The sequence below is a fragment of the Macrotis lagotis genome, chromosome 3 (genome assembly GCF_037893015.1).
Source record: "Macrotis lagotis isolate mMagLag1 chromosome 3, bilby.v1.9.chrom.fasta, whole genome shotgun sequence".
Taxonomy (NCBI): domain Eukaryota; kingdom Metazoa; phylum Chordata; class Mammalia; order Peramelemorphia; family Peramelidae; genus Macrotis; species Macrotis lagotis.
Window position 1 is genome coordinate 213,250,582 of NC_133660.1, and position 13,732 is coordinate 213,264,313.

The 13,732-nt window shown below is 35.3% G+C and overlaps 1 protein-coding gene across 1 annotated transcript in view; it reads left to right on the forward strand.

Annotated features, from left to right (window-relative positions):
• The window catches only part of EVC (EvC ciliary complex subunit 1), a 128,929-nt gene that overhangs the window by 70,188 nt on the left and 45,009 nt on the right, over positions 1 to 13,732 (forward strand). The window contains exon 12 of the mRNA XM_074229805.1: positions 11,655 to 11,867. Within this exon, the coding sequence (XP_074085906.1) occupies positions 11,655 to 11,867 (213 nt within the window). The remainder of the gene's footprint in view (positions 1 to 11,654; positions 11,868 to 13,732) is intronic.

Here is a 13,732-nt window from a genome sequence, read left to right on the forward strand (position 1 = left end):
TGTAAAATGAGCTGGAGAAGGAAATGGTGAACCACTCTAGTAAAAATCCCCAAAATGGTCATGAAGAGATAGATTCCTCTACTGAAAAAAGTTACTAACAGCAACCAAAATTCACAACATCCCTTTGAGGTAAACAAATCAAACATCCCTATAGAAAGGATGAATGAATAGAGGCATAAAATGAACTAACTTTATCATAAGGGAAGGGATTAAGTGTTTATTAAATGCCTACTATGTGTCAGATGCCTTGCCAAGTATTATACATATGATACCTCATTTTATACAACCTCACATCAAGGTAGGTGCTATTATTATCTCAATTTTACACTTGAGGAAATGGAGGCAGGCAGAGGTTAAGTGACTTGTCAGGGATCACATAGCTAATAAATATCTCAGACTGGATTTGAATTCAGGTCTCCCTGACTCCCAATACACTTTTCTATCCATTGCACCTCGAACTGGTACTAGAACCTAGGTTGTCCCTACTCTAATGGCCATTTCCTCATTTAATGGATTTGAAGCCACCAGTCAGGTAATTCTTTGATTTTTTTTTTGTCACTATTTCATAAACAAAAGATTAATTTATGTCATGAAATTAATGGTCTTTCCCGAAATACAAGACTTAAAGTAAGAAGTCTAAGGTTTTATGTTCCTTATCTACCATTTAGTATCAGTAGCAATTAATGATAATAATAATAATAATTATAATAATAATAATAATATGGCAAATTCTTTCCCTTTATCATCCTCAAATTTCCTCACCAAGGAGTTAGATTAGTTCACCTCTAAGTTACTAACACTGGCATTCTTTGATGTAAAAATGATCAATTGATCCCTTTCTCTCTAGTGAAATAGGAACCTGATATTCATAGAAACATTTACTTTTTCCTCTGATGAAAGACAGAAGAAACTTAGAGTAACCTTTGTAATTAAGAAAAAAATTATTTAAAGAATACCCCCTTTCCCAATTCCTTCCATGGCCTATGTAACCTTTCCAACCTTATTCATCACTTCTTTCCTAAGTCCAACCTTGCTGTTCCTGGAGAAGCCTTGTTTACCAACTCACTCCCCCTTGAAAAGTCTACTTTTCTTGTATTCATGTTGTTCTCCCTGCCTTGAGTGTCTTCTCTCCTTTTCTCTATCTGCCAAACTTTACCTTTCTCAAGTCCCATCCCCATTGCACCCTTCTCTATGAAAGCTTCCTAGATCAATGGCCTTCATGGTTTCTTTTCTTTTCCCTTATCCAAATTTCTATACAACTTACTGTTTTACCCACTCATTTGGTATTTAGACCATCCTGCCTGGTATGGTTATCTTTGAATGCCTCTATGTTTGCTTTATCTCTCCTGTGGCATAACGACCATATGAAATAGTACATAGAATATTGTCCAGACTGCAGACACAGACTTACTTAATACTCAGTTTTCTCACATGGATACTTAGAAGATTCAAAGTACTTTATATTGGCAAATCACTTAAACACTCTCAATGAGTTTTCCCATCTGTATAATATTTTGGGTATCTACCTTATGGATCAAATGAGATGCCGTATGGAGACCTTATCTTAAACCTTAAGGTTCTAAAAAAATAACTATGATGGTAATGATTATTTTTAATGTTATTTTATTTTGTTTTTTCAATTACATGCAAAGATAGTTTTTCAGCTTTCATCTATTTGTAAGATTTTATGTTCCACATTTTTCTACCTCCCTCCCTTCCCTCCCTCTTTCCCATGACAGTGAGTAAACTATATGCATGTACAATCATCTTTAATATATGTCTATATTAGTCATGTTGTGAAAGAAGAATCAGAAATAAAAAAAATCATGAAAACAAGTTTTAAAAGTGGAAATAGTATGCTTTGATCTGCAGTTTCCATAGTTTTTTCCTCTCTGAATGTGGATAGTATTTTTCATAACCTTATTTTTTAGATTTGATTTGATCACTAAACTGTGGAGAAGACCTAAACCCATCATAGTTGATTAGGTGATAATTATTATTACCCAGTTTGTTTTTATTTTTGGCAAGACATTGGGGTTAAGTGACTTGCCCAAGGTCACACAGCTAGGTAATTATTAAGTGTCAGAGGACAGATTTGAACTCAGGTCCTCCTGACTCGAGGGCTGGTGCTCTATACACTGTGCCACCTAGCTCCCCCGATAATATTATTAAATAAAATGGAAACTAAACCCTGTTATTTCCTCAGTCTAGAGAACTCCCAGGTGAAGAAACTGTTTCCACCAATGCAGACTGGTACCTTCTTGGTGATCTATAATCTCAGAGGTTTTCTTAGAGCACTGAGTGGTAAAAAACAAACAAAAAATAAAACAAAAAACATCTGGGCTTATACAGTCAGTATCTATCAGAGGCAAGGTTTGAACCTAAGGCATCCTGACTTCAAGACCAGCTCTATCAACTACTCTGCAACTGTGAATATTATGACTATATAAATATTTGTGTGTGCATCTGAATACTCAACTCTTTTACTTCCTGTATGACAATGGACAATATATGTATATGCTGTTTTTATAAGAATGAAAACTCCTTTAGTACATGGACCATATCTCCTTCATTTTTTATACTCCAGTGGCCCAAGTTTAGGCCCCAGCAGATATACTCCTCAGTAGATAATTTTTATTTGTTTGGTTTTTTTAGAGTTTTGCAAGGCAAATGGGGTTAAGTGGCTTGCTCAAGGCCACACAGCTAGGTCATTATTAAGTGTCTGAGACCAGATTTGAACCCAGGTACTCCTGACTCCAAGGCCAGTGCTTTATCCACTACACCACCTAGCCACCCCAGTAGATAATTTTTATTGATTAAAGAAAACTTTTTTTTTTTGGTTGCCATAGAAATTTTGAGTTGTAGCAGAATTTAATCACCAGTGAGTTCTCACAATAGAGAGAGGGATAGACCTGAACTTTGGAAGACCTGAGTTTGAAATGCTACTAAGACACTTATAAACCCTGGAATGTTGGGCAAGTCTCTTGGGCTCCTGCCTCAGCTTTCTCACCTGTAAAATGAAGATAATAATAGCTTTTATTTCCCAGGACTGTTGTGAGAATAAAATATTTGTAAAGCTCTTTGGAAATCTAAAAGTAACCTAATACAAATAATAGATATGATATGGCATAATGTGATATATGAAATAATATAATGTGATCTAGTATAATATAAGAACCTAACATAGTATAGTGCAGTGTGTTATAGGATAAAATAGTCTAGGAAAAGATGATAGAATAGAATGTAATATGTAATAGTTGATGCGTTATCTTATATTACTATTATTAACTAAATTCAATTCTATCATTTTATAGATGAAACCAAGAGAATGGATATAGGACTACATGGCTAATAATTAGCAGAGGCAGAATTTAAAACCAAACACTAACTCTCTGTCAAGAAGTCTTTACATGACATCATTTTGCTTCTCCTTCATGCCTCTTATCTACTTAAATTTATCATCAGTCTAAGCTGGGTCCATAGACTTTTCCTCTGGAATAGCAAAGGAATAATGATTGAGGTTAAAAAATTACTGTCCTGCTGTCCAGTCCTAAGGCACTGGTATTGGAATGAATGGGTCAATTATATTAAGCACTTGCCATGGAAAACTGAGATAGGCACAGACCAATTTTGACCAACATATCCCTACCTCCAGTATTTGCTGACAAAATTCTTTTACAAAGTCATTCCATCCAAGCAACCTAATTGACAGGTCAGTTCTGCTTAGAGAGTCAGATTTTTCTTACCACTTCTTGAGGAAGTTTAGAAATGTTCTGTAGCTGGTTGAATTTGCTGAATAATGAATGGACTTAAAATCATAGAATCTGGGAGATGGAGATGACCTCAGAGATTATCTACCAGTTTGAGAGATTTTTCTAGGCATATCCTGAGCTCTTACCATTGGAGGAATGAAATAGTTAATATTTATTACCTCCTGGGGAAGAGTTCTGGGGAAATGGCAGTGCAGTTTAGAGGAGAGTGTATTAGATTTTGATTTTCAGTCTGAATGCTCAACTCTCTTACTACCTGTATGACATTGGACAAGTTATTCCCCTTCTCTGTGGAAATGCTATCAGGCCCTTTCCCCTCTGTCCTTCCTAATAGTGGCTTGTCAGGTTAAACATCCCCAGTTCCTAAATACTCAGAGGATCTAGTCTCCAGTCCCTTACCATCCCTATTTACTGTTACTCCTCTCTGGATGCTCTCCAGGCTGTCAATGTCCTCCTGACATGTGGCACCCAGAACTGCCCAAGCAGAGGACCCTAGGATTAGTACTTCTTTCCATTGCAGACTCTGTACTTCTATTAATAGATGCTTTGAGTCCTGTGGCAAAAGTCCATTCTCAGTCTTCATCTCCCTAGAGCTACCCTGGCCATTTCAAAGATGCTAAGGCAGTTGAGTAGGCAATAAAACAAATTAATTTTAGCTCTATTCAAGGCAGAAAATCAATATTTACCCAGTGAAAAAAATGTCAAAATTAAAAAGGGAAAGAAATGCATTTTCTTGCTTAGCAGAGGATAGTAAAAAGAATGAACCACTGGAAAATTTCACATTGGAAATCAAAAGTCTTTCACCATTTTTTATTAGAAATAACAGTACCCAATCTATTTTATAGACTTAAAAATTAACTGTCATCTTAATTTGCTGCTTTCATTTGTGTTGCTTTATAAAAGACTGAGAAGGCAACTCTTCAATTACATTTGTTCTAGTATCCCAAAGTAGCTATGCACAAAAGTAGTCTCAAAGGAGAGAAGAATCAATACCAACCTGATTCCCCAACAGAAAATCAGCATTTCTAGAGGGTGGATGAAATATTGCCAAAATGTTAGCCCCCAGATGAGCAGTCTCACTATCAGGGCTTACTTGACAAGCAGGGGGAGTCATGCATGCTAAACCAAATTCCACAATTCCCTTGCTTAGGGACCTGTTATAAATGACCCAGGCTACCAGACATTCAACACTTTTGTTGTTTAGTCTTCATTCCCCATTAGTAGAAATGTGGAAAGCATTGTAGTTTAGGAACATGTCAGCCCAAGGTGATCCAGAATCAATGAATCTCACAACTGATAAACACATAAGAGACCATCAAGTCCAAACCAGACTTGAATAAGAATTTAACCCTTTCTTGAAGGCCTTAAGTGAAGAGGAATTCACTGTCATCCAAGACTTCTCATTCCACTTAAGAGAGTTCAAATCTTTGGGAAGTATTCCCTCATATCAAATCTAATCTTGGTTCTTTTTAATTTCTACCCATTGCTTCTAGGCCTGTACCCAGGGGCTGAGGAGAGCAAGCCTAATCCAAACCTTCAAATACTGGAACATAGTTGTCATATCCTAAGTCCTCTATTTTTATAGCTAGTCATCTCCAGTCCCTTCAACTGATCCTTACATGACATTATCTTGATGCATTTAGAATCTTTGGTAATACTGCTTATTACCAATTCTTACACTATGACCCAATAGTCCTCTTGTGATTTGATCTAGGCAGAGTAATGAGACTATCCTATTTCTCTAATCACAAACATTGCAACTCTTTTAAGGCAACCTAATATCTCATAAACTTTTTTTGCTATCAAAGCTATTTTTTTGCATTGTTAACTTATATTGTATCAGCTTGGAGCCCACTAAAAACCTCCATCTCTTTTTAACACAGTTTACTAAATTTCTCCTTTCCTTTATCATGTACTTATATAGTTATATGCTTGGCTGTTGAAATTATTTTTTAAATTTTTATATCAGTCACATTCCTCAGTTATTCCTCTTCCCTGAAACTCATCCTGGATCAAAAAGAATAAAAAAGCTTGCCAGGAATCACTACTAGAACTCCTGAGGTTTACCTTCAGTAGATGAGTCCTAAGTAATGGATTCCTTGGTCTTGGCAAGTTATGAAACAAGGAAAAACATAAAATTGCTCCTTGTGCCTATGTTGTCTCCTTTACCTTCTGCTCTGGTAGTGATATTGTCGAAAAGGAAGAATGTTGACTCACTAGATAATATTGATATGGATTCAAACATTTTTTTAAAAAATCCTTTCATTCAATGAATTCCTACATAGTAAAATACTGATAGGTGATTAACCAAACCCAGAGCTGAACAAGAAAAGAATGGATTGAATTGTCTTCAGGAAATTTTGAAACTCCTTTGATGATCTTAAACTTCTCATGAAAGCAGAGGATCATATACTAATATCACCATTCTAATAATGTTATGTATGGTATTAAACATGAAATAGGACAATCTCTTCAATAAATTCAAATAAGAATCAAACAAGGAAATGTAAAGGTACGTGGTAAGTGTGAAGGAACTATAACAAATAAATTATGAGTAATTCTAAAGAACAGCAGTGAAAAACATCATCAAGGAACTATTTGATAGGAAAATGATGAAGATCATGATCATGATGATCATGATGATGGTGCAGATGATGGTGGTGGTGATGATGAAGATGATCATAGTCATAAAAATGGACTGCTCATGTGTCAAGGACAGATGTCCAGAGTGCTTCTTTGGTAACTTTCCACTCTTAAGAAGAATCAAAGAATGCCTCTGGCACATGGGGTGAATCCCTGTGGTCATCTTAAGGGAGGACACATAATCCTCATCTTTGGAGAGAATTCCAAATCAGTGAGATCAACAATCCATTTAAGTATATATTAGCTTGATAGTATCAATAAGTTATGCATTATGCCTAATGGAAGGATCAAATGGTAGAACAAAGTAGACTGGACTTTAATGGTTCCTCTCCTCTTCTTTTTTAAAACAATTTTTTGAAATTCATTTTCATTCCAAATTTTTTTAAAACTCACCAAAGTAAATGCACTCTAATCTTTTACAGACTACAGAATCTCCATTACAATCAGGAGTTATCATAGAAATATGAGGAAACTTGAGGGATACCTGCAAAGATAATTTTCAGCATTATCCATTTGCAAGTTGAATTCCAAATTTTTCTATCCCCCTCCCTTCCCTCCCCCTCCCCAGGGCAGTGAACAATCTGGTTAAAGTTGTATTTTTACAATCATGTTTAAAATATTTCCATATTAGTCATGTTGTGAAAGAGAAATTAGAATTAAATGGGAAATAAACCATGAGAAAGTAAGAAAAAATATAAAAGAAGTTTTAAAAAGTGAATATGGATAAATATTGAGGAATATGGTTCTTAATCTGTTCAATTGGAAAGCTCCCAAGGTTCAGAGAAACTGGAAGCTATCTTAGACTTTGAAATATGCTACAATATTTACAAGAACTGTGATTTAGTGATTTTAGGACCACCCTCATTAGAAACAAGATACCATATTACCACATCTAGTTATAGGACTTTGTGTCCCTGGGCTCTAATCTATTGATTTTAGGGGGTGTATGAACTTAAATTGAAAAGATTACATTACTATTTTAACATAAATGGTTTCTTTTGTTGTATTTTATGTAAATAAAATAATAATAATAATAATTATTATTATTATTATTTCATTGGCAAGTTACTTCTCATCCATAGTGCAGGTGACCCTAGGCAAGTCTCACAGCTTGGTTTCCTTTTTTGTTTGCTTGCTTTTTGACTCTGTTTTCTCATTTGTAAGATAGGGATAATACCACCTACCTGCAAGGATTGCTGTGAGGATCAAATGAGATAATTGTAAGCACTTGGCTTACTGCTTGTTATATAGTAATGGCTATAAAAATATTAGTTATGATTATTATTATCATTATTATTATTAATATTCAAGACATCTACCTTAGGATATGCATTCTTGGGCTGCTATGCCAAAAATCAGTTAGTCAATCAATAAATCATCACCTGATGGCCAGCCTTCTGGTCAGAGAATTCTTCATGTTCAGCTAATTTGTCCTGCAGAGAAGACCTTGGACTATATCTGAAACTTTCCCAGCTTGATAGAACTTGCCAGACATTTTGCTTTGCTTACCTGGCCTTTGAAGACTCACAGTTAACCCTTGGCCATAGTAATAAGTGGGGAGAAGTCTAGTGGGGAAATCACCAGGCAAAACCTTGATTGAGGCTATGACTATGGAAAAGGGCAGAGGCTTCCACAATATGACACAAGATAATGAATTGTGCAAAAGGCATATGAGCCTGTAGGGGACAATAGATGAAGATATGTGAAGAATTGATGAGCAGGGGATAGAGCTAAGGTGACCATCTATCCCCTTGATCAAATCCAGGTCTTCTGACTCCAAATCCAGTGTTTTTTCTTCTATTGTCCATTTGCATAATTAAAGATGATGATGATTGGGGTAGACATACATTATCTCATTTAGTCCTCCCAAAAGTCCCATGAGAGGTAATGCATGTCTAATTATCCTCATCATACAAATGAAGTCTAAATTTTATCTCAGACTTCATTTTTAAAAAATAGTTTGTTGCTAAGGTGTTTTGAAAAACTTTTACAATTATCTGTCATCCTGCATATAGACTAATTTAAGAACACTTATCAAATGGAGAATATACTCTGTTTTAACAAAAGGAATTTTGAAAGAAACTAAAAAAAGATAATATCTCTGGAAACACTTTGTTCTTTTGTATTTTAATGAACAATAAACCTCTGAATAGAAGTTTTGTTTTTTTATAAGAAAAATATGTAATTGCATTCCCCCTTTAAAGAATCTGTCCCCAGCTTTGTGAGGTTGTCCTCCAGTCTGCCTGCTTGTTTTCCATTTTCTGCTTCATTCATATTCTTTTTTTTTGGGGGGGGGGAATGGAGCAGAGCAGATGGGTCTCCCTATCTTACCAAGGCTGGAAGTATAGCAGCTACTCATGGGGTCAGCTCACTACTGGTCAGCATGAGATTTTTTTATCCATTACATTTTCAATCCAGGCTGGTTTACTTCTCCTAAGCACTACTCCCAGGGATTCATCACATTGGTACTAGAGTGTGCAGATATCTGGTTGTCTTTTCTTTTTTTTCAGAGTGACTAAAATGGTTTTTATTAAGATATCTTAACAAAATAGCACACCTCTTTCATGGTGGGGGAGAGGGGTGGGTAAATCCCAAAATACAAGCTCTTTTATGCAGTTTGAAAAGCTTTGTTCCTGCCCGTTCATGCCACTGATTGTCTTTTCCTAATGAAGTCCAGAACTTCCAATCTCAAGATATTCACCAGCCTCAACCTCAGGAGCGGGGATTACAGATATAAATCTCCCAGACATTTATTAAGTACCTTCTGGGTACAGACCACTGGGCTAGTCACTGGAAGGCTTACAAAATTTGGATAAGCAGAGCAGCTAAGTGGCAGTGGATAGAGAACTGGCCTTGGAGTAAGGAGGACTTGAGTTCAAATTTGCCCTCAGACACTTAATAATTACCTAGTTGTATGACCTTGGACAAGTCACTTAACTCCATTGCCATAAATAAATAAAATTTTTAAAAAATTTGGATAAGCTAAGATAACCACCCTCATGGCATTCCTGAACTAGCAGGAAGATATGTCATAAATAAATAATTTTAATGCACAATATTGCAAGATAAATTCATTAGAGACATATGAAGTGTTAACTAGGGAGTTGTAAACCTTTCAAAAGTATCTTGAAATAGTTCTATCTCCTTGGAGAGAACAGGGGATCATAGATTTTCAATTCTTTCTGGATAAGGAAAAAGAAAAACTCTGATTTTTGAGATCAGAGCAGATCAAAAGAGAAAAACAAATAGAAGCCAAAAAAAATGTGGAAAGGGAATGATTTGAGGCTAGAGAATATGATGTGCATCATAAATTTCAAGTAGTTGTTATTCCCTTATCTGATCCCTCCTTATAAGGATGTGTGTGTTTGTGTGTGTGTGTGTGTGTGTGTGTGTGTGTGTGTGTGTGTGTGTGTATAAAATGCACTCATTTTCCAGGAAATATTAATGAATTCCAATAGCTTAGTATGAATAATTGAGAGTAGTATAAATGTAAATGGCTTTTGATCATTTAGTGTGAATGGGTTCAAATAGCTCAGTTATAAAGGAGTTAGTGATGATTTAATGTGCTACCTTCCCAGATAGCTTTTGGTGATTGAGGAGTTCCTTTTGTTCACCAATCAAAAGGACTCTTACTTGAGATGCAGGCTTTGGAGGAGAGCTCATCAAGACCAGAACTCATCATTGTCTCCTTTGTCTTCCTTCTAATTACACCAATTCAATAATTCCTTGATTCCAGGCATTGTGACCTGGATAAGACATCAAATAATTTTAGCATCAACTTGCTGGTCTCAAAAAAAAAAAAAGAGTGGTGATAGATCCTCTGAATATATCAGATAGAAAGAATTAAAGCAAGTCTCTTTCAATTCAACTATGCCTACTATAAACTAGGCTTTAGGCCTAGTTCATTGAAGTTACAAAGACAAAAACAAAACAATGATAGCCCTGAAGGAGCTTACATTCCACCAGGTGAACAGAAGAGGGAGGAATACATGTGCACAAGGAAAAATAAAGCAAATGTAATTGAATCATTTTCAGTCATGTCCAACTCTTCATGACCCCATCTGGAATTTTCTCGGGAAAGAGAATGAAATGCCTTGCATTTCCTTCTCCAGTTCATTTAACAAATGGAGGAAACTGAGATAAAGAGGGTAAAGTGACGTGACCAGAGTCATATCTAGCCAGAGTATGAGGCCGTATTCAAACTCAGATCTTCTTGATTCCAGGCCTGCCACTCCAACACTATACTACCTAGCTGCCATATAAAAACAAAAAGATATTTAAAAAGACACTTTATATCAGGGTGGTCTGTGATTTTGTATGGAAAGGAATATTTCTTCTCCATCTTTTAGTTTACTTTGCAATCCCATGTGTGATCCTTAGATGGGATAGTGGATGGAACACTGAGCTTGGATGAGGAAGACTGATTTAATTTAAATCCAGCCCCAGACACACATTAGCAGCAAGGTCCTGGGCAAGTCATTTAATCTCTATCTGCTTTATTTTCTTAATCTGTAAAATGTCAAATAATAATAGCATGTATCTCTCAGGGTTGTGGCAGAGAGAAAATGAGAGTATATGCAAGGTGCTCTTCATACCTTAAATATTATTTAAATGTCAACTATTATAATGTAGGCTATTAAAAATATTTTGAGAAAGAGTTCAAAGGCTTCACCAGATTGCCAAAGGGATGCGACACACACACACACACACACACACACACACACACACACACACACACACACACACATACACTCAGTTTATGAGGGAAGTAGAAAAAGGAGATCAAGTCTGTGATTTTAATTGATTTAAGGAAGTTCTAATGAGGAAATACCCTTTACTTATGCAAGTCTTTGCCTTCTCTACAACTTATAGCCTGAGTGGCCTTGAACCCTATAAAGTTAAGTGACTTACCCAGGGTCACCTAGCTCATTTAGGTCAGAAATAGGAATTGAACCCTAGGCTTCCTAATTCTGAGGCCAGCTCTCTATCCAACCTCCAAATAGACAACTGCCATGCCTAAAGAGATGGGTCAAGGACTTGGGAGTTATTTTACAAATAAGAAAATAAGAAATGAGAGAAAATGACATTCCCACAATTACACAGGTACTGAATGTCAGAACCTTGATTCTAATTCCAAGACAAACCCCCTTTCCACCACCTCATATGGCCCCCAATTACTATTCTAAGTCAGTGTAATCCTGGGGGACCAATTATGCTCATTTTGATTTTTTTATTTTTTAGGAACTCTATAAGAATAGCATTCAAACTTTTGAAAAACTCTCAGAAAAAACATTTCTTCATACCCTCTTGGGAGTGACTGGCCTCTCGTTGGAAGAATGTGAGCAATTGAAGCAAGATGTTCAACACAGTGGAGCCCTTGACTTGGAGAAGTCAGACCAATTCCGAGAAAAGCAATGGACGCTTTTCCAAGAACTACTGGACCAAGAAAAACAGGTATTATACTTGATTATAACAGCTAGAACAATATCTCTCTGAAAACTTAATATCTCAAGAGTATAAAAATAGAAAACAGTATTTAAACATATATCTTCATATATAATCAATGCTACATATAGTACAATATAATATATAAAAACATAGCATTTAATATTATATTTATGTATACATATTTAAATGACACTAAACAATGCATATAATATACATGCATTCACATGAATGCAGGTACATGTATTTGTATACATTTAAATAAATCTAGACTCTGCCTGTATACACTGTGGATGCTCATATAAGTATATATGCATTCTCATTGTATGGCTGTATAGGTCATATATATTACATATATGTGTTATATAACTAGAGAGAGAGAGTGTGTGCTAGGTCTCAGGGTTAATAATGAATCCCATGAAATGACTACATTATTTGGAAGTTGACTATATATTTCCATTAAGTTTTCATTTTAGATAAATGAGACCATTTCACAGGATTCATTGTTCATACTAATTGGGACCTAGCTATAGGTAGATAGATAGAAAGATAGATAGATATAGATAGATAGATAGACAGATACATGCTAGTTTGAGCTTTTCAGAAATTCCACTTGCTTACCAGTAATAGCTTCATAGTCTTTTTTATCATATTGTTATTGTTTAAAATCAGATGCATTTTGAAGTCATGCTCTATTTAAAATCATAAATAGACTAATTTCTTTGAATATACTCTGAATTTTTTAAATGCAGAAACACTTGATAATTTGGTCCAATTCAACAAAAATTAAATTCTTTCTAGGTTCTGTTCTAGGTGCTAGGGATAAACATATATATATATATATATATATATTTATATATATATATATAGCATACATATATGTGTGCTTATGTATGCTATATGTATATATATATATATATATATATATATATGCTATTAGAAGAATAATTAGGAAAGCATAAAATGTGGACTGAGTCAGGAGAAAAGAGAAAAAACTTAGGAATAAGACATTTTTCTTGTTCAGGAATCAGGAATCTTGGAAGCAGTGGCACTTGAATGGGGCACTAGAAATGAAAATATTGAAGAATTGTGTTCTAGGAATGGGAGATAGCCTAGGGATACACAGGAAAGGAGTCACCCTCAGTTTGTGTTTTATCTTAAGAGGAAACAGGGAATCACTGAAAGTTTTTGAATAACATAAAATGGATCCTGATGAGGAAACCTGCCATTTCTTTGAAAATCTGAGAGCTTGTGTCAGTCAGAGGGCATAGTGGATAGAGCACTGGCACTGGAGTCAGGAGGATCTGATTCAAATTTGGCCTCAGATACCTGATGCTTACTAGCTGTGTGACCTCTGACAAGTCACTTAACCCCACTGCCTCACCAAAAAAATAAAAAGGAACAAAAAAGAAAATCTGAGAGCTTGAGAAAACAAGAAATGCTCAAATGACACTTATGAGAATGTTTGTTGGAGTTGTGGCAAGTGCCTAATTAGAAAGTTAGTATCTACTAGTTTTGAATAGATAGCATGAACTTTCAAATTGGTATAAAAGCGAAGTTGAGCCAGTGTCTTTAGATAAACCTATAATCTAGCTGAAACCAGTCAATAATGGAAATAACTTGGCTATTTTAGGGAAGAATCAGACCCAAGTTTCTTTTCTATTTTCTCTTCCCTCCTTTTTTGTTTTCTTTTCCTTTCTTTTCCTTTCCTTATTTGTGCATTTTTCTCTTGGCTCATGCAGAAGATTTTCAAGAATAACTTCATGTGCAGACAAGTTTAAGGACCTCATCAACTGATTAAATAAGTATGATCAAGATAGCATTTCCTCAGCTTGTATAAGTCATAACTAATTTACTGATTGATTCTTTAATTG